The 21,093-nt window shown below is 39.1% G+C and overlaps 3 protein-coding genes across 4 annotated transcripts; all 3 read right to left on the bottom strand.

Moving 5' to 3' along the window:
• Window positions 1-470: 470 nt before the first annotated feature.
• Window positions 471-12,938, bottom strand: gspt1 (G1 to S phase transition 1). 2 transcript variants are annotated; one of them, XM_062442771.1, is made up of 14 exons: window positions 12,582-12,938; window positions 12,266-12,319; window positions 9,693-9,959; window positions 9,570-9,603; window positions 9,125-9,202; window positions 7,998-8,178; window positions 7,592-7,746; window positions 7,290-7,430; window positions 6,342-6,459; window positions 2,749-2,829; window positions 2,336-2,509; window positions 1,663-1,752; window positions 1,404-1,572; window positions 471-1,231 (listed from the first exon to the last, which is right to left on the bottom strand). In XM_062442771.1, the coding sequence occupies exons 1-14, from the start codon at window positions 12,775-12,777 to the stop codon at window positions 1,179-1,181; spliced, it is 1,791 nt and encodes a 596-aa protein (XP_062298755.1). In that variant the 5' UTR covers window positions 12,778-12,938; the 3' UTR covers window positions 471-1,178. The 2 variants fall into 2 exon arrangements, with proteins under 2 accessions (XP_062298755.1, XP_062298756.1); XM_062442772.1 differs by having other exon boundaries at window positions 6,342-6,435.
• Window positions 12,939-13,343: 405 nt separating this feature from the next.
• dmc1 (DNA meiotic recombinase 1) lies at window positions 13,344-16,570 on the bottom strand. Its single transcript, XM_062442699.1, has 13 exons — window positions 16,514-16,570; window positions 16,209-16,253; window positions 15,957-16,103; window positions 15,761-15,843; window positions 15,359-15,411; window positions 15,209-15,250; window positions 15,042-15,114; window positions 14,733-14,824; window positions 14,556-14,629; window positions 14,230-14,344; window positions 13,990-14,050; window positions 13,775-13,891; window positions 13,344-13,413 (listed from the first exon to the last, which is right to left on the bottom strand). The coding sequence occupies exons 1-13, from the start codon at window positions 16,568-16,570 to the stop codon at window positions 13,344-13,346; spliced, it is 1,029 nt and encodes a 342-aa protein (XP_062298683.1).
• A 918-nt stretch (window positions 16,571-17,488) lies between these two features.
• tomm22 (translocase of outer mitochondrial membrane 22 homolog (yeast)) lies at window positions 17,489-20,806 on the bottom strand. The gene is made up of 4 exons (XM_062442679.1): window positions 20,537-20,806; window positions 20,052-20,170; window positions 19,783-19,900; window positions 17,489-18,634 (listed from the first exon to the last, which is right to left on the bottom strand). Exons 1-4 carry the CDS (start codon window positions 20,624-20,626, stop codon window positions 18,560-18,562), a joined length of 402 nt encoding a protein of 133 aa, XP_062298663.1. The 5' UTR covers window positions 20,627-20,806; the 3' UTR covers window positions 17,489-18,559.
• Window positions 20,807-21,093: the final 287 nt, after the last annotated feature.

The raw sequence follows: 21,093 nt of genomic DNA, 5'->3' as shown, positions 1-21,093 counted from the left end.
TTGAATTTTTTTGTATATGATCTGTAACTTCCCCTAGTTCAGAGTTTTTTTTAACTCTTCCTCTGCAAACCACAAGATGAACGCTTTGATATTCTGTATATGATGACTTTTTGGAAGAGTATATTGTAACTGTCTCTTACAATATGTCAGTAAAAAGAAGAAAACAAAAAGAGCATTGCTTTACTTTAAAAAATGCTTTTTTATTTTAATTTAAAAAGACATTTTCACTTAAACTTAATGTTTTGAAAAATATAAATTAAGTAAAATATAAAAGTAGGATAAGAAGAATTCAGTTTATATGTCAACAATACATCCTGTTATGTGTCAGAATAGAAGGTGTAATTAGTATTGAATCTTTTGGCATTAGTATTCAAAACTATCAGAATTAGTAGAAGTGATTCTCTATTGGCTATTCATATGTCCGTCCCTATCGTTTACACTTCATAGAAAGACAACAAAACACCTTTCTGTTGCAACTTGATCATTTATTTTCAGTTTAGATTATGTAACAGCTGTGTGTGTCTGTCTGTGTGAGCGTGTGTGTTTATCCTTGGTTCATCCGAGTAGTATGTGAGCTCATTCCAATCAAACCATCTCATGTGGAGAGAGACCAAACCAAAAAAAATTTGGTACAGCAATCCTTAAAACCAAATAAAACGTCCGTCGGATTCTTTAATCCCGCTCTTAAAAAGGGAGATGTTCTTTGCAAATTATAATTACAGGCTAACGCTGGTTTGTTTTTGCAGGATATGAAATCATTCTGTAGTGTTTTTTATTTTTTTTTATTTTCATTTTTCTTCCCCAGGCTCAGTAACACTGCATCTCCATTCTAAAAACAAATGGCGTGGCCGGGCTGACAGCGCCGTCAGCCGTGTGAGTACACAAGGGGGGGACATGTAGCTACATTAGTGGCATAGCTGAGCTCTCAATATGAGAAAGCTGACACACTGGACTTGGTCTCTCGTTTCATATTGTTCGTCTAAAAAAACTGATTCAGTCTCGTTTTTCTTCATTCATTTGATGCAGTTTATTTCTCCCTCTTCGCTCCTTCTTGTCGTTGTTCTTCTCTTTCAGCATAGTTGTGTGTAAAAGAGAGAGCAGCTGTTTGGGTCGGCTCTAGCAGCATTTCTCCTCTGGTAACGAATTGATCGACTCCATGCAGGCTGCCACTTTAGTATTTAGTCCTTTTCTGGCACCAGCTTCAGCACTTTACCGATGGCGATGGTTTTGCCTGGCGGAAGAGAGGAGACATGAGAATAATTTCTCATTGAATTACTTCAACATATAGGTGGAATATAACTCAATCGTGCATTAACGTATATAAATACACAACTTATGTTAGCAACTAAAAATTCAGATGATCGTTTTATATTACAAAACACACACTCCCACAGTGTCCTGACCTTCATCTCGCAGTGTGAATCGTCCCATCTGAGGGAAGTCTTTGAAGGTCTCTAAGCAGATGACTCCTGCTGCCCGGAGCCTGGCGATACACACCTGGTCCTGCTTAACAAAGCGTGGTCGTGTTTTGCTTTTCTCGCCCGTCTTCTTGTCCACCAGACAGATTAAGGCCTGCGGTCAGGATTTCAAGAGTTCAACCAGATTCCAGCGAAACCAGGAGGTGACCAATAAAAAGACCTATGCTTGTAGGTGGTAACTTACTGTGATCTGCACTTCTTCGATGCAGGTGTGGATGTGAAGGACCGCGTTGTAACCAGGACAAATGATTGATTTGTGCTCGATGATAACGATCTGAATCACACAAAAAAGAGGAGAAAGTTGGCAACATTTAGAGACGATTTTAAAATAAGAAGTCACAATCACAATACATGTGCAGGATATACTGGAAATTAGACTCGTCATGTTTTCATATATACTTTAAAATAAAACAATTCTAAGCGCCATGTGTCAGTAAAATGTGTCTGTATCTTTGAATGATAAATAAGGAAGTGCCAGTCACAGCAGCAGCCTGCTCCACTAACATTGCATCAAAAAAAAAAAGAAAAAAGGAAAGAAAAGCTGCTGACTGCCGGCTGCCTGTTAACAGTGGCTCTGCATAAACGTCTGGCTTTAGCATTGATCAGCTTGCGGCACAGACATCCCACCCACAAAAGCCCTGCTTGGACAGACCCTGACCCCCAACCATTTATTGCTGTTGCTATGCCAACCTGTAAAAAGGATGCATGGATTGTTGGAGAGCAGCAGACAGGAGAGGGGGGCAGCAGTGGATCAAATACAGGAGCATGTGGTGGGGAGTTTATTTGTTAGAATTTAAAAAAAAAAAAGGGGATAAATCAGACTACTGATGCCAGCAGGAAGGGATTGTGGTCTTCACCTGTGCGTCAAAGGTGCGGCCGGAGTGGCACAGGTTGTCAGGGCTACAGAGGATGAACCCAGGTAGGATCTCCTCTTCCTCAATGCCCTTCAGTCTCAACTTCAGATTCTCCCCCGGAGTCGCATCATCTGTCTCCACGTCATCGCTCAGCAGGCTCAATACCTCCACTGTGTGCTGTAACACACAAAGAGGCGCTTGTAAGTATGTTACCTAAACACATCATCGCTGCGCTGGAACAGGATCCAAATGGCTGAAACCGGATCCGAATGGCTGAAACCTTTCTGATAAAAGGATCGTCTTTCTGTCCACGCTGCAGTACATTTAATACAAGAATGAAGCCTCTGAGTTATTTCTGGGAGGAGGTTTATCAGTCTCATGTGAGAAGGACCAAAGTCACACAGAGGACAGCTCACCCTGTTTGGCATCATGATCAGCTGCTGAGCTTTACTGATGGATCCGGACTCCAGTTTCCCGAGGATGACTGTGCCCATGTCCTGCACACACACACACACACACACAGAAGCACACACATAACAATTAATCGGGAAATCAAAAATATAACATAAAAGTTGCTACAATTGAAACAAGGACAAGAATCTTTGCTTCCTTCAAATGTTTTTCTGTCTGAAAAGTCGTCCTTGGAAACTGGAAAGGGGCAGGCACTTTCAAAAAATACTTGGCAGGTGATTGGATGAACATCTGTCTGAACAATCACGTTTTACTTTGTGAGGCAGTTGGCTTTGCGAGATCACAAGATTACGTAAGACTCCTCATAGGATGCTATTCAGACACAAGCACATAACTTTAAGTCTGATGAGATGAATTCTCGTGTGATCTCGTAAATCCTGCTGCCTCAAAAGGTAAGGAATGAGCATCCTGTTTCATTAGTGTATGGCTGCAACTAATGATTCTTTTCATTATTGATCAATCTTCTGATTATTTCACAATGAATCAATGTGTTTTATCTCAGAAAACAGTGAAAAATTGTAGTTAAAAAGGTCAAAGGTGACGTTTTCAAATGTCTTGTGTTGCCTTACCAACAATACAAAAACCCAAAGATATTGACTTATTATCATGTAAGACAATGAAAAGCATGGACCAGCAATTAGACAATTTTGCTAAAAAAAATGATTCTTCTGACACTAGACTTATTGATTCTTGGTCAAATGGTGTGGATCACAGTAACTGCATTGCGATGGACATTGGACTGATGTGTGTATATAAACTGCAACATTACACTGGTGCTTTCTGACTTTTAAACCAATCTGACTTACATTTGCATAGTTCAAATACCATGTCAGAGGAAATCTGGCAAAAACCAAAAGTGAGAACCTAATTAAGAATCTTATTTCAGAAAGATTACAAATGCAAACATATTTGGAGTTGAACTAGTGTAAAAGTAAATCACACTACACACACAATATATGAAATATTACCTTGATATATTGAATCTGAAAGATACAGGCAGCTGGACAAAGATGATACAAATCTGTGAATATTATTTATCTAATGAGGTAGAATTTGTTTTCCTGAAACATCCTTTATATCATGTTTTACAACAAACATGGTTTTTAAAAAAAGTCAAATTTGATCCGAAATGAGGATGGAGCATTAAAGGGTCAGTGTGTAAGATTTAGTGACATCTAGTGGTGGGGTTGAAGATTGCAACAAACTGAATACACGTCCTTCACCCACCCTACAATCATCATTTTCTTAAGACAAGATGATAAAATTGTCAGGTTCCAGTTTCTCAAATATGAATAATTTCTAGTCTAAGTCATAAACTGAATATTTTTGGGTTGTGGACTGTTGGTAGGGACAAAATAACACTTGAGGACATCGGGAAACAGTAATTGACTTCTTCTTTTTTTTTTTTTAAATAAAAAAAACATTTTATAGACCAAACAACTAATCAAGTGATCAAAAATTAATTGAAATGATCATCAACAATGAAGCAATTGTTACTTGCAGCCCAACATGGAACAGAAGAAAAATAACTCCTCCCACGTTATGTGGATTACAAGCTATAAATTATTCATTTATGACATTAATGTCAGCGAATGGTTCAACCACAGGACAATTTTTCCACAATCTTTCATTGAGGGAATAGTGGAAGGGTTACCTATTTTTAATTTACTTCTTTTAATTAATTTAAGAGTACAAAAAGATTTATAACACTGTTTTGGATTGTATTGGAAGGCAATAAACAAATAACATACACATAAATCTGCTCTGGTCCAATAGGTTAAAGTTGTGTAATTAAAGTAGTGTTAAAATTCACACATCTAGATGTAATTTCGGGTAGATTTATGAGGCTTAATTCTAACATCATGTACTGTTCAAAAAGCATGGTGCAGTCGGTTTTAATGCCTCTTATGTTGGGGCTTTATTAGATGCAACAAGATTATATTCACTGGGATTATCACGCCTTGAGTTTATTTTGTTGTCTACAGAAGATTTTTTGGAAAATGATGTAAAAATGTTGATGTTAATTATGAAAGTCAAAACTTCAGCTTTCATCAGGGGGCCAAATATGTTTTGCAGGAGGGCTTGATTTGGCCCACAGGCAGCTATTTGCCCACCACTGTTTGATGAGTTATGTAAAATAAAAGCTACCAAAGCTGTCACAGTGCATATTCATTTAACCCACAGAGTGCCACACATAACATGCCACACAATCAGCAATACTGTTGACATATTGAACTGTGACGTTGTTATGTAACTTGTAATCTGTAACTTTTACCCATTAAATAATCTTGCATCATAAGTTGGGTTGCTCCCTTGATTCTTTTGAATAAGAGTAATTGAATATTAGTCTGTCATGCAACACTAAACTCAAGTATTTCCAATCATCTGAAAAAAATGCCTTGGAAATGATCCAAAATGCCCCCGAAACATATTTCACGAGGCCAAAAAAAAAAGCCCTCCTACCCTGGTATGAGCTCATTATATCGTGATTTTCGATGCTGGCGGGTTTACACAGTGGGATGTTTGGTTTGTTGTTGATTAATGTGTATGAATAATTCTATGAGAGGTGGGTTATGTAAATGACAAGACACTGAATACATCCCAGCTCAGAAAAAAATAAAAAATAAAAATTCAGAGCAGTGGAGCACACAATTATTACACAATACTTATAATACATGGAATTTTGGAGGAGAATCCACTGAACGCTTCCTCTTGTGTATGCAAATTTCAGCAATGTGTCAGTGATAATAATAAAAAAACACATGAATCATTTCTGCTTTTACTGGGCTAGAAACTGCTCGGGGCGAAACGTGAATTAACGATCCTACTTTGAAAACCATTTGTTTCTATCACCCGAAAATGAATCAGGGTGTTTTTACCCACAGCTGTGAGGATCTGCTGTGTGACGACCACAAGTATGCAAGCACCCAGTTAAATGAACCGTAATCCTGTTACATCAGGCGAACGACCAGTTGGGATTACTTAGTCATATAACCACTACATAAGGCTCTTATGCAATCTTAAGAAGAGGGGAGCACTTTAAACGACGGCAAGACAAGAGGATGAAAGGAAAAAATGACATACTGTTAGAAGAAAAGGAGAGAGCTGATGATTAATGAAGCGGCGACTGACACGGCTCCAAAATAACTCAATTCCAACAACACTTACAGTACGTGTTGAACTGCTTCCAATTTCCAAACCGGAGCGAGTGCCAAGCAGCTGAATTATCTTTAAGAGGAATGACTATGCAGAGGCTGTGTGTGTGTGTGTGTGTGTGTGTGTGTGTGTGTGTGTGTGTGTGTGTGTGTGTGTGTGTGTGTGTGTGTGTGTGTGTGTGTGTGTGTGTGTGTGTGCTCTTGGAAAAGCACCCGAGAGGAAGGAGAATGACAAATTGGAGAGGGAGGAAAACAGATTTTGGCCAAGTGAACAAAAAAACTAAAAGAAATGTAATACCCACTCATGGGCTGAGTAGAGAAAAAACAAATAGCTGCAGGTTTATGGTTTTTCTCTCCTAAGACAGAGAATGTAAGCCGCTCACCTTGTATTTGTCTACGATAGGTAGTCTGACTGGTCCGTCATTGGATCTGGTGAAATTTGGCAAACTGTCCAAGTGGGCGATAAATGGCAAAGCCCTGGTGAAGACAGAAAAAGAGAAACTATCCATTAACGTAGTCGTAAAGTTCATGAAATACATTCCAGCCTGTTGAAGTAAAGTCAGAGTCCAGCTTCTGTGTCCTTGTGTGTTCAATGGCTGATTTGTGTGAGCGTGACTCTTTTGTATCAAGTGCATTCTGGCAACAATACGAAGCCTGAAGCAGTAAAAAAAAATGTACAAAATGTTTCCACACAAACCAATTCATCCAGAAAAACCAAAATAGTATAGAAAAACTTTTAACATTAAGCTGCAGTCTGTGTCTGTCAAGAACATCTGAATTTGTGTGGAAAAGCTTTAAATCAGAAGCATTAGTACCAAATAATGAAGTGAAAAATAACACCTGGGATTTCAAGCTTGATCCTGCACTGCACTGCTAATCTGGTATAAATCAATAAAAAGTTCATTAAAGGGAGTAACCTCGCTGAATGTCTGAATATTTAAGTTAAAACAGACTACAGCTCTGTGAATTTAGCAGATAGCTTTTTTACATTGTGGCAAATCTGCTACTGAGGGGATAAGGAGAACCCTTTTTTCTACTATTTCTAAACAGATTCATAGACGGGTTTATGATTGATGATCAGAGTGTACAAAAAAAAGATGAGTTTTGGAGTATAAGGAAAAACCGGTGTGATATTTGTGGCAAAAATTGTTAACTGGGGAAAAAAACAACCCCACGAAAAAATCAAATATTACCCCAAAAATTCAGATACTGTCCAAGTCATATTGATGATGTGTGTTTTTTTTACACAGTGTATTACATTATTACAGTGTATTCCCTGTGGATCATGTACATACTGTGCAGTAGGAAACTGATTAAAACAGCACACTTACGTGTACCAGGGACATTCAGTCACGGGGTCCTTGAGGTTGGCACCTGTGAGTCCGGAACAAGGCATAAAGTGGATGTCTTTCTTGGGGTTGAAGCCCACCTTCTTTAGAAATGGCACCAGCTTCTCCTTACACTCCTCATACCTGCGGGAGGGTGAGGAAAAGATGAGGATTATTTACTAAATAAATGTGTGACATTGTGGATTTTTACAATATTTGGTCGGGATTTTTTATGTTTAGTGTAGAAATGCTGCTCCTTACATCGAGCATTAAAATTCACTTCAAATCTTATCGACCTTGCTCACCTCTCTAGGCTCCAGTTGACAGTGGGGTCATCCATCTTGTTGATCAGTACAATGAGGTGTTTGACTCCTGCTGTTTTAGCCAGCATGGCGTGCTCCCGTGTCTGTCCGCCCTTCTCAAAGCCGGTCTCAAACTCTCCCTTTCTTGCTGAAATCACCTGATACAAACGGATAACCACATTTAGAGCGAGCATCATCTTCTTTATCTACATTCTGTGCTTATAAGACACATCACAGAGATGGACCAGAAATAGATTATTCTGAAGGAGTGTTCTAAGAAGTTAGACAATACATATAAAATGTTACAAGCACCTGTTGTATGCGTGAGTACAGGATTTAATCTGTGTGTGTCTGAAGTTTAGGGTCAGTTAGGGTTAGCTGTACGTGTGTCCATGTTAGTCCAGCTCACCAGGACTGCCAGGTCAGCCTGTGAAGCTCCACCAATCATGTTGGGGACAAAGCTCTTGTGTCCGGGGGCGTCGAGGATGGTGAAATGTTTTTTCTCAGTCTCGAAGTAAGCCCTCCCCACTTCCACCGTCTTCCCCTTGTCTCTCTCCTCCTGGTTCGTGTCCAGAGCCCACGACAGGTACCTGCAGTAGCCGCCGTTATTTATTAATGAATGTGTTTTATTTATTGCAATTACACGTGAAAAAGAAGGTTGATGAGACCAAAAAACATATTTGGGTAAATGTCGAGTTACGGCTGCAGATGACAATTATTTTCATTATCCATTTAGCTGCTAATTATTTTCTCAACAAACAATTCAATGATTGTTTAGTTTATAAAATGTCAGAAAATATTGAGCCTGGAAAAAGCATAAATTCCTCACATTTCAGAAGCTGGAATCAGTGAATAATTAGCCTGAAAAAAATGTAATGACTTAATTTTCTGCTGATTGAAGAATGGGTCCAGGATTGCTGCATACTTTTTGAAATCAAATGTAATGCTTTTTAAGACCTTGAAAATTAAATCCATAGCTTAAATGCATGAGGGGTCAGCTTTATGTTATTACATTATAATAGGGATATATTTTATAATTTTATATCCCCATATATGATACATAAAATCACATAAAGTAATCAAATTAATGGAAAATGCTATTAACTGTGTCCCAAAGTTACACTTTACATAAGATAAAATAAGATGAAGATTTAAATTTAATTTTTTAATTTAATTAATTTTGACTCTGTAAAACAATAAAGCTGTAACCCACAGAGTAACCATATTTAAATCAGTGTATCCTGTGTGGGGATATTTCTCAAGCAACAAGGCATCACCTCAAAATTTAAGACTTACTGTCATTAAAAATAAGACTTTTTAGGACATTTTATGACCTTAAATTCTGAAAATCTGATTTAAGACTTTTTAAGGATCTGCAGGAACCCTGTAATTGATTGATTGATTGTTGCAGCTCTACATCAAATTTTATGGTTAGGATAAATATGTCAAGTGTTAAAGCTTCTGATAGCATTCATGAGCATATTTTATGCAGTTTAATTGATTCTGAATCTCAGAAACAACACAAGCCCTCCTCACCATGTCTCCCTGTTCTTCTCTTTCGCTTCTCTTTCATATTTTTCCAGGGTTCGCTTGTCCACCATTCCAGTTAAGTACCTATAGAGAAAAACACAACAAAAGGACATGTTGGCAAAGCAGGAACACACAGGTGACTTTATGATCTGTGGCGCCACACACTGAAAACTGAAGATACTGTTGAGCAAAAGGCGACCTGTTGCACTCTGGGTAACGGCCAGATGACGTAATACAAGTGGGGACGTTTTTCTCCCAACTATAAACACTGAATTTATTTTTAATTTTCAAAATCTGAAGGCAGTTTGAAGTTTTCCATAAAGTGTTCTCATTTAAAAGACACACAACACCACCCTGAACATGACATTTAAGTACTTTGTATTTTTTATTTATCGTGAGCCTCTCAGCGCTGAGATCCGCCAACACACAACATGAAAAATGTATTACTCACATGATCTGTCCTCCAATTGTCGATTTTCCAGCATCTAACAAGACAAAAACGTGTATAAAAATCATAAGAGGAAAACAGCTTTACTTAAATGAATTAACATGGACATAAAGGAATGAGACGCACCCACGTGACCGATGAAGACAACGTTCACATGTTCTTTCTTAGGGGCGTTTGGTGGTGCGGGGGCCACTTTGGGTACGGGCATCTCCTCCTCTTCCTCCTCCATCATCTCCTCGTCCTCCTTCCTGGCTGAGCCCTCCTCGCAGGCTCCCCCCGCCCCCGGGTCCTCTTGTCCTCCGCCTCCTCCGTCTCCCCCCGGCTCTTCCTTCTGCTCCCACGTCTCTTCCTCTGTGGTCATGTCTGCCTCCGTGCCTCCGTTCTCCAGTGGAGCTGCAACCATACAGCATTTATTTACTAAAGATGTCATTCTACTCGTTAACCCCCTGTTTTTCATGCACAAGGTGGGAAATTAATACGAGACCTTTAACATGCCTTAAAATGTGTCATTTAAGCTGACATATATCTACCAGTTTTCTTTTTTTTCACCGAACTTAAATCCACTTTGCACATTTTTGCACAAATATTCCAAATGAGATCTCCTCCTGGCACAGAGGCCATTCCAACTTCAAAGACTGAGCTGCACTGAGCGAAGTCTTCTTATTCATCTCTATCTGCTGCACCACTATCAGTCACACGCCTATCTTATACATTACAGCTGCAACGATTAGCTGATGAGTCGATTTATAATTTTTTAAAGAAGAAAATGTGTTCATGTTCTGATTCAAGCTTCTCAAATGTTAATATTTTCTAGTTTCTTTAGTCTTTTATGACACATCTTTAGGTTGTGGATTGTCAGTCGAGGCTAAACAAGACATTAGAGGACACTTTTGGAAACACTGATGGATATTTTTCACCATTTCCTGAACAACTAATCAGTTAATCAAGAAAACAATGAACAAATGAATCAAAGAAGTTTATTGAATTCTATTCTATTGTGACTTCATCTTGATTGTGAATCTGCTCTACAACATAACATTTTTTAGTTCTTAATCCTGTTTAAATTAAATAAATTGCAACTTCATTAACCAATCTGACGAATGAGACGCAACAGAGCTCCATTTATTATTTCTAGAGACCGACTGATATACCGGTCAGTCGATATTGGCATATCATATCGATCAATAATATCAATATATGATCTGATATGCACCGATATATTTTTAAAAGTTATATAGGCAACATTTTTGTATATTTGATCCTTATTCTTAATTCAAGTTTAATATATACGTATATATTTTTTGTTTTATTATTTAGTTTTATTATTTATTATTATTTTATTTTATTTATAATGATTTAATTCCCTGTGTAGTTTACGGTTTCGGTGAACTAATGTAATTTCATACAATAAAGTTCATAGTTATAAAAAATAACTATGAACTTTATTTTTATAAAAACTGCATTTTATGTATATATAAGATTATCAGCCAACATATAGATATCAGATTTTTTTACACCCTAATATGAGGTATCGGCCCCAAAAATCCAGTATCAGTCGGGCACTAATTATTTCCATTTGAAAAATCTAAATCAATCTACATATGCCATTTATCAAAGGCCTTCAGGAGGGCATATGCTTAAAAATTAATTTGCCTTCACAATCCATCTACAACACATTGTATCTCTTCATTGTGTGTGGTCTGCTGTTTATCATTTACTCGTGCTGTCCACTTGTTAAAAACACAATTATCTTCCAGGAAAACAAGCACAACTCGTATAAATAAACAGTAACAAGAGTACATGGAAATCTGCTGAGAAGAGGCAGCCTCCCATGGCAACAAACAAATAAGCTTCCCATTTCCATAACTATGAAATTATGCAGCCCAGCAGTCATGTACAATGCCTATTTTCTTCTCATCCCTCGTCCTTTATAATCAGCCTGTGAGAAACTGCTGTTGGCAACTCAGAAAAGCTATTCCTGCCTTGACTTTGTCCATGCTCTAATTATAATTTGTCGTTCAGACATGTTCAGAGGAATTTGAGTGTGTTTTATAAAAGAAATAAAAAGCGCTGGAACGAGCGTCGCCGTGAAAAGCTGTCATTTAGAGATGAGAGGGGAAGAGTTTCTAGACACCATTCATACTGTGTGTCTATCTTTTCTATACACGCTACATCTGATCATGTGATCCTGTGTCTGTATTTCACTCAGTCTGGCTACAGCTGCAGCGCTCAGCCTCTCTATTAAAAAAAAACTAAAACATCATCAGTTCTCTGTAATTCAAGTGGAGGGGCACAGCGTCCCGGGTCAGGCCAGAAATGTGAACGAACCTAACACAGGTGAATTAAAACTAGTGGGAACCAAGGTGACTATGTTCATCTGGAATAAACAAATACAGGGGTAAGGTCTTGGACGTGCAGGGTTTGACAGCGATCACAATGTGTGCCAATGGTACGTCTATTTCGGGCATGGACAAGTGAGGTTGCATCATGTTAAACATGAGTCCATGCACATGAGTTTACAAATGCCAGCAATCCAAATATGGTTCCTACAAGCAGGGGTTTCAAAGTGAACCTCCAAACACTCCTATCAGCATTAAGTTTGGTCTGAGGTGTCAAACCTGGCTGCAGGTACATGTGCACACCAGGGTTATGACTCAATAACCTAACCATGCAATGCTTACAGTACATTGTATACATACATTGCACACCGGCTGTTTCTGCCACCTCCATGCTGGCAACTGGATCAGGGGCACCTTTAAGGAGAGAAAATAAAGCATGTCAAACTTTCATAAATATTTATTAGGCAAGAGGGGTCACGTTTTTGGTTAGGTTGTGACAGATAATGCGTTATACATCAGGTATTCCTCCAGTGCAGCACATGACAACCACTCTGTCGACTTGTTGATTAGTTAGTGGAAATGCAATAACTGTGACACTGGTTTCACACAGGAAGGCTAACTTAGCTGGATTAGCAGGCTATGCTAACTTCCAGGCAGCTGTATGACATTCACCCACCGTCTGAAGGAGGCATTTCCACGGCGCTGGCTTGAAGGAAGCTCGGCACAAACACCGGGGCGTTAACGTTGGGGACAAACGGCTTGGCGTTGACGTTGAGGGCGGCGAAGGCTGTCGGGAGCCCCGCCGCGGCAGCCGGGGCCTCGGCATCCTCCTCCAGCTCCCACGAATCCGGGGCTGTGTCTCTCGAGTCCATCGCTGCGTTTTCCAGAGTTGACAACCTGTCCGCTGAAGGGAAAGGTGTGTGATTTTTACGGTTCCGTGAAAACGCGTTTAGTTGCTGGTGTGTTTAGACTCTTGGCAGCACATTTGGTGAAGTTCCCATCGCTTTGTGAAGCCCGGCCGAGGAGAAGTGGTGCTCAGCTGCTGCACAACCACCAAACACCGCTAGAGGCCAGCAGCTGACCTCAGCTGGCTGTACCACCAACTTTACACCTCTGCAGATAAATGGAGCTGTCTCTCTCTCATACATGAAATAAAAGATGACAAACTCCAAATATGTTGTCCTTTTTTATTGTAATCTCATTAACACTAAAACAAATACAACAAAGCATATAAATACAATTACATTTCCCTTAAGGATCCTTCAAAGTACAGCTTATCTTAGAATAAATACACAAAAAAGCAACATGGTATAAGATTACTCTTAAAAGGTTATACAAAGTTATAAAACTGAATAAATAAATAGGTTTAAAATACCTTAAATAACTTAAAATGAGAACAAGTAAATGTGCTAATGTTTGTTTGTCTGCTTTTAATGCTTCACTCTTTGGCATCAGCGACTCCTCCACCAGTGATGGCAAAAGTGGCCTCGTTCTCTGGCATATCAGGACTACAAGACATCAGGAAAAGGATATAAATTAGTAACTTAAAGCTGTAGTGAAATCACAAACCCTGAGTCCAGTGTCAGACTTAAAATTTCAAATTTGGTCACTGATTTATTTCCACATCTTATTTCTACATGTGTTCTTAAGATATTCAACTTTTTAAGAAATCTTTGTGTAGGAAATGTGAAATTCTAAGTCACTGAATCAAAAAATCTAGCAAAATTATCAATTTTATACAATTCGTTATATAATTACAGTGATCAAAAAGAATGTTAAATATCCTTGAATTCTGGCAATAATAAAAAGTTTTAATGAATTTTCAAAGCCCTACAGACATCATGACTTTCCAATAAAACTGATAACTACCTGTCAAATATCTTGGCAATTCTCATCTCTCCACGCCCCTTCCTCAAACTCAACCTGGTGGTGGAGGCGTGGGCCAGGATGTGTCCACCGATTGGCTTCTTGGGATCAGCTTGAAACCTAAAACAGAGAAGAAGATATCTCCTCAAAGCTTCAGACAATGTTGTGAAAAGAACAAAAATTCTAGCACAAAACTGAGGAAATTTGCCATCTCTTACGTCATTCCTGCACCAGGATCAGCTGTCATTTGGTTGGTAATGAACACAGCTACATTGTACTCTAAAAAAAACATAAATGAAAGCATCATGCATGGGTAAAATATAAAATAATCATCATTGTAACAGTAACTTCTGCAGACACACCCTGTTAAAAAAAACATGAATGAAACAAAAACATAAAGCTGATTATTCTTCTTTCCCCCCCCCATAAATACACATCAGCACACTCCTGGTTCAGACCTTCAGAGATCTTCTGCAACCTTGAGAGCATCTGGGCCAGTTTTTGTTGCCGCTCAGCCAATTCTCCTCGACCAGAGAAGTCCACTCTGAACAAAGCCATGATGGAGTCAATGATCTGATGACAGGGAGGAGCAGACGAGGAGAATGAAAAAGTTAGGAACACTTACTTTTGGAAGTTATACCTGCTGTTGATCACATGCATTTTCTAGAATAAAAAAAACTCCAGTAGCTTCACAGAGAGGGTGATTTCACGAACAGGACAAGGTCAAACCAACAAAACAATGAATATGTGATACAGAGTTTAAAGACTTTGTTTTTTTATTTACCAACAGTTTGAAGACCCCTCCTTCCTCGTGAAATTTGGCTGCTACAAAATCCAACAGCTCCATCTGGTGTTCACCTGGAGAGAGAGAGAGAGAAGACATGTAGGAGATACTCATATGTCTCAACTCAAACTGCTCACTATCAATGTTTTCCAGTCTAAATGAAGTGTATGTTCCCACTGGTGTAGGCCCGGGCATAAAGCACGTTGTCCAGCACAGCGTCATGGTCCACATTAAACCTGTCAGCTATGTCTTTCAGTCTGTCTGGGCGACTGGAACAAGACAGGTACAAGTCATAGAAGTCAAGGATCATAGGAAACACAAAAGCAGTAGCACATAGGAGTTAGATTCTGGTACCTGCTGAAGTAATATCTCTCATGTTTTATAAATCAATACATGGCAGGATGTCACATCAGTTTATGACTTTAGCACAATCCAAACTGCAAATGTTATTATGTTATATGATTGATCTCATCAATGTGAGGATACAAGGTGTTCTCTGTGTCAATGAAGATGATCTTCCCGCCTGAGTAGCCGTCCTCTCCTGGCAGCTGAGCAGTCACTGGACAAAAACAACCCAAAGTCTCAGAGTTTTATGCAATTGATTTGATTTGTACCATGTTGTTGACAGTAAAAAAAAATAATTCTTTACTCACCACAAAGTGTGTGAGAAAGCTGTGTTTTCCCAGTGCGGAACTCTGCAGGATGAAATAATGTGAGTTTTGAGCCAGCGCTACAAACTGAGTGATATTTGATATTTCTAATGAGACACAGGCAGAACATATGACAGTAGGATGTTTCCTTACCTCCAAAAGCCTCTGTGATAGCCATACTCTCTATTCCTCCACCCAACAGTTTGCTGCAGAGATAAAGTCAAATGTTGACGCAGAAATATTTAAACAGATACACAATCAGAGGTACTAACTCTTTATTTTTATCCATCCAGCCACAGTATCTAATGGTGAAACCCCACTTTCGCAATTTTACCAAATATATTCTGGTATAAAACCAATGTCACCAATGCCAATGTAAGTAGTAAAGGTGAATACTTTGGCATGGTGGTAAAAATGTACAGTAAGTTGGCATTCATTGATACGTTCACTCTGTTTGAAGACTAATAACTGAAGAAAAATTGTATGAATTAACTGAAGCTACTGTATCTATATCTACATTCTCCACGTTCTCAAACATTAAGAGTAAATCTTAACTCAAACTCTTGGCTCCCAGTCGTGATGTGGAACACCTCCTTCCTCTTGGCACTGTACTCGAAGGCGGTCTGGAAACCAACACTCTATAATGTAAAGAGAATGATCTAATATGTAATCATACATATGTACGCTTGCTATTTGTTATTCATCTTATTTCAAAACTGATTCATTCCTAAGACGACGAGTCCTATTTTACCAGCATTTTCCCGGCAGCCTCTTTGATTTTTTCCACTTTTGCCTCTGACAGACCCTTGATGTTGCACAGAGACTTGCGAGTGGTCATCTGGATGCCCTTCACTGTGCAGATACCCACTGACTTCATCTTTTTGATGTCGGCCATATTCTGCGGTCACAGGTGGGGAGAAACAGGTGATGCTCATATAGACAGCTGACTTTTGATGTGATAGGTGTATTGACTCTTGCTGTTGTCACTCTGCTGCTTACTCACAATCCCATGTTTCTGTAGGAGGTCAATGTCTTGGAAAAAGGACTCCTGTTAGGTGGAGGAAAACATATATTTAAGACAGTTGTTGAGTATTAAACTTGACTTTTTTTTTGGATTCTCTAATAGATTGTACTTGTTCATTATGTTACATAGGTCAAAATGGTGACTGAGTGTGATTGTGGTACTGGGTAGTTTTTAGGTGGGCTGACACACTAATATTCATGGCATTTAATATAGCTGTAAGGGGATTTTGTACATATGATGTTTTAGTTAATGTTAGCTGAGATTAATCAATAGTTATATCTCACCTCATCATCCTGAATAGCAGCGTCATCTTCGACAACCTGGTCCTCTGAAGCTTTCATTTTCATATTGACAGAGAACTGACCTTCAAACCTTTAGCTGAGGTCAAGTGAACAGCTAGCTAGCTCTCCTCTGCTCTTTCAACAACTCAACTCTTTCACAATCAATAAAACCGTTCAGTAAAAGCATTAAAAATAACAAATTGACTTATTTCAATATATTAACAAGCAAACCACAAAAATATTAAGGAATGACGGGGGAAAAAACTATTTCAGTTAAACAGCAAACTACTCTTTGGTTATGAAGTCCTCGCGCTACTGGCGGGAATTTTAATACCTACTTACTGATACTTTCTTTAGACGCATTAAAATGCAACTGGAAATTGTAGTTTTTACTAGTTGAACGAACGTAAATATGGCTGACCCAACACTTAATAACCGCTTCCTGTCCGTGTCGACGTCAGTGTGACACTTGAAGAGTTAAGCGAATATTAACAACTTCTTAAAGTGATTTATAGCAAGGACAACATTTTCCAAAATACCAAAAATGCCAAATTGAGGCAAAATTAAACTTGTTTCTATTACATCCGATTGCAACGCTAAGGACCAGGGGCTGTAAACGATCCCTGAAGGCAGCATTTGACAAATACGTTCTTCTGATAATGTAAAAACTGTTTCTGTCTGTCTGATATGAAAAAAGGTGTAGAAATGGGTCACATAGCTATTTTTAGAAAACAATTACACCATTTTGTTTTTTGTTAGTTATGTTAGAATTAAAAAATGCAGTAAAATAACTAATAAGCATTCAGGCTACATGATACCTTACATTTACTTTAATATTAGACAATGTTATATGTTTATGCCTTTAATAATATAATAATTACATCTGGTCTTTTTATAGATCTTAATTAAGCATAATTACATAACTTCCTAACTCATGTATTTGAACCAATACACATAAAAACAAGACTTCCCATTTGATTTGGTGTTTTAATACCGCAGTCATGTTGAACACAGAACAGAGACATGTGTTTGCTAAGTGAACAGAGGCAAAAGATTGGAACATTTTCACATGAATGACAACAGAGTAAAGAAAATAACTGTCTAAAGACTGGACATGGTAACATTGAGACATCTGGCATCACAACGTTACCACCAACCGTCACTATCACACTTGTCCAAAGATATATGAGGCGTCTCCTATCTTAATTTCACATGCTAGCAATGGAAAACGACACAACAATCTTTGAATCTTTTGAACAGCATGAAATGTGGTGTCGTTGACTCATACAATCCATTGTTTAAAACCAGAAAACCATCTTTAAAAAATCAATTACTAGAACCAGTTTTGAGTGAGATTGCACTTTGATATATATATATATACACAGTACAATAGTGAATTGTGACAAACAGAAATGCACCAAGAGAAAAGGTGTCATTTAGTTCATAGGACTTCCAGAGGCCAATCTATTTTTTCCTTCACTATAAACTTATTGTTGTATGCTCCCCTTGTCATGTTGCATCTGACCTGTCTGTCAGATATTCTAATAACATAATTCTCCACATACAAGTGAAACCAAGCAAGCACATGATGATGGAGTGAGCTTAACCTTCTTCAGACTGCAAACACTGAGACATATTGGTAACCTCTGGATTTTTCTTTCTTTTAATTTATCCACCTGTACCCGCTATCCCCTAAAGAACACATTATTTATGTTATAGAAGTATTCATTTAAAAAAAAGAAAAAAGAAAATAGAAGCCCAGTGCTCCTGCAAATCAGTCTCTGCATTATGTTGGAGTAAGGAGAGACAGTGAGAGAGAAGTGTTAGACACGCATCGCATCCTCCTCCTCCTCCTCCTCTTAGTCAACCCAATACAGTTGAGTCAGCCTAAGGTTTTTGTGGTTGTCACGCAGCTTTTGCTTCTTTTTTTATCACTGCAGTTCTTTCTCCTTCTCTTTGGTCTCTCTGTCTCTCCTTGTGGCCGGCCTCCACATTATTGTTTGTTATTCCAGCAGATCTCAGGCTCGTGTTTGGTCCTTCTTGTCTCCCTCACATTTTTCCAGGAGCAGGAGGCATCATGCCCGGCATCCCACCAGACATTCCAGTGTTGGGCCCCAACAGGATCTAAAGAGGGAGAAGTAGACATTCAGGTTGTTCATATTACAACTGCATTGGAGCTGCAATGATTAGTGGATTGATCAATTAGTTAATCAGAAGACAAATTATGACCTATGATTTTAAGTATCGATTAATCATGTCAGAGATTTTTGAAGCAAACCCCCCCCCCCCCCCCCCCCCCCCCCCCCCACCCCCCCCCCCCCCCCCCCCCCCCCCCCCAAAAAAAAAATCCTCTAACTCTTTTCAAATGTGAGGATTTCAGGTGGTTATCTGATTTATATCATTATCATAATAAACTGAATGACTTTGGGCTTTAAACTGTTAGATGAGCAAATTAGATATATTAGATATTAGACATTTTACAGACTAATCAATATATTGACTGATCAAAAAGAATAGTTACACTTTATTAAATTAAAACTTGAAGAGTACGGTTTAGAACCTGCTCTATGTGTAAAGTGCCTTGAGATAACTTTGTTGTGATTTGGCGCTATACAAATAAAGATTGATTGATTGATTGATTGATTGACACTCTGGGTAAGTTTGTTATAATCAGTTTCAGTTGGGGCAAATATGTGACTACAGATGTTCTTTCATATAAAAAACTAATTATGTACTCCATTATTTGATTCACTTAAAGGGAAACTTCTGTATTTATTAACCTTTTCAGTACATTTAACCTGGACCCTATTTTTCTATCATTTTGGGTGTTGTGGGTGACTAATAGCGGCAACAATTTTTAAAATTGGTCCAGCACTGAGCACGAGTGCTTCAGCCAGCAGCCGTGAAACAGAGAATGAGACTTCTCCTTGAGTGAGACTTCATTAGACACAATAACAAACAGACCAAATGAAGCAAAGGGTAAAGAAAAACACTGTATTCTCCACAGGTAAGGTCCTCTGCATAATGTTGTCAGACACTTAAAATAACAATCTGAGCCGGTCAATTACAAAAACAGGCACTTTTAATGGACCAATGTTGACAGGGCGGCTATTGCGACAAAAATTACATTGCAGGCTGCTCTCGCTCAATACTGGACCATTCGCAAACACTGTCCAACTACAAGAACCCCAGTAATTGTAAGTAATTAGTCCCGTAGCATTGTGGTAACACTGTCATCCCACAAGGGTCGAAGTTGGGGGGCGAACACTCACCTGTCTCTGCTGTTGAAGCTGCTGCTGCTCCAGCTGTAATCTTTCCGTCTCAAACACCACAGGCAGTACAAGGATCATGAAGGAGGTAGTGCCCACCCAGAGGGCCGCGCGGGAAAAACTGAAACAAGCAGACAACCTGATTAGTATCTGATGTGTTAAAATGTGCCAGTCCAGTGTGTATGGATCTAGAGCGTGACCCTTGTCTAAATAAGGAATGCAAAGGACTGACTGGCTGTGTCTGGGATCAATGATAAGGTGGGAGGGCATACCTGTAAAACTTCTTCATCACTGAGACAGAGCATTGTGCAGAAACCTCAGCAGCGGTGCGAACTGTGTCGGGAAACATCTCTGTCAGGCCCCACAACCTCTCTGTCAGAGTCTCATCCAGCTTAAAGAGAAAAAACATCAAATATGAAACTTTAGGACAAAAAGACTGAATGAGAACATGCAGGGAGAAGAAATCTATATTCACTTGTTAACTGGGTACATACAATCCTACAGTTTGAAACAGGTTGGTTTAGCTGGTGTTCATACAAGGAGTAATTCTCATGAATACCATCATTACATTTAAGAGAGTAACATGATAGTGAAGTGAACAGCCGGTTAAGCCTCAGTAGTTACTCAAGTAGCTAGCTGGTTAGCATTTGCACTGCCAGCCTTGTTCACCAGAGAAAAGAACAAACTAGCAACGAGATACATGTCTTTTTTATTCAAACACATATGTCCGAGTTGCCCTGAACGCCTGGCTACTTACATCTTCATCTTCATCGTCGTCAATCTCGTCCTCGGGGGGCCGGATAGACACCGGGCCCGCAGCGGGGGAAAGCTCTTCGATAGCGGACATGTCTCCCTCTGGCCGGCTCCTCTCTGTCGGGTCAGCTGTGCGCACGGCGAACAAGTCGCTGTAAAACAGTCCTCGGTTAGTTTAAGGTGTTTCTGAAGAGCTCCCAAAGGCTTTTTTTGAAGCTAAAGGCTAGCAGACATGCAGCAGGTCCAGCCTGAGGTCACAGGAGGAAAGCGTGAGGCTCGGTGACGTCAGAAGGGTAGAGGTCATTTTGTACTTCACGTCAAATAAATGGCGCCCCCTGTCGTAGCAGCTGTCTAATGGCAGGAGTCACACATTTAGGGTTTTTGAACAGACAAAAAAAATACTAATATATTTCATTTTTGTCCAGTATTACGTTCTATTGAGTCCTATTGGCCACTGAAAGATAAATGTTTCTCATATGACCTTGAATGATAACATGTAAAGTGTCACATGAGTTTTTTTCCGAGCTGTTGTCCTGAAAGTATGGAGGATATTTTGGGTCA

The sequence above is a fragment of the Scomber scombrus genome, chromosome 21 (assembly GCF_963691925.1).
Source record: "Scomber scombrus chromosome 21, fScoSco1.1, whole genome shotgun sequence".
In the NCBI taxonomy this organism is placed as follows: domain Eukaryota; kingdom Metazoa; phylum Chordata; class Actinopteri; order Scombriformes; family Scombridae; genus Scomber; species Scomber scombrus.
The sequence above is the reverse complement of the archived record's forward strand: the minus strand, read 5'-3'. Positions and strand labels throughout refer to the sequence as shown.

Coding starts and splice junctions, on each gene's coding strand:
- tomm22 (XM_062442679.1), bottom strand. CDS start 20,626: ATGTCCGCTATCGAAGAGCTTTCCCCCGCTGCGGGCCCGGTGTCTATC. Junction 20,171..20,536: donor ACGACGATGAAGATGAAGAT/GTAAGTAGCCAG, acceptor TTTCTCTTTAAG/CTGGATGAGACTCTGACAGA. Junction 19,901..20,051: donor GTGATGAAGAAGTTTTACAG/GTATGCCCTCCC, acceptor TGCTTGTTTCAG/TTTTTCCCGCGCGGCCCTCT.
- dmc1 (XM_062442699.1), bottom strand. CDS start 16,570: ATGAAAGCTTCAGAGGACCAGGTTGTCGAAGATGACGCTGCTATTCAG. Junction 15,844..15,956: donor AGGCTGCCGGGAAAATGCTG/GTAAAATAGGAC, acceptor TTTACATTATAG/AGTGTTGGTTTCCAGACCGC. Junction 15,115..15,208: donor GCTTTCTCACACACTTTGTG/GTGAGTAAAGAA, acceptor GTTTTTGTCCAG/TGACTGCTCAGCTGCCAGGA.
- gspt1 (XM_062442771.1), bottom strand. CDS start 12,777: ATGGACTCGAGAGACACAGCCCCGGATTCGTGGGAGCTGGAGGAGGAT. Junction 6,460..7,289: donor ACTGAATGTCCCTGGTACAC/GTAAGTGTGCTG, acceptor GTTAATGGATAG/TTTCTCTTTTTCTGTCTTCA. Junction 2,510..2,748: donor TGATCATGATGCCAAACAGG/GTGAGCTGTCCT, acceptor TGTGTGTTACAG/CACACAGTGGAGGTATTGAG.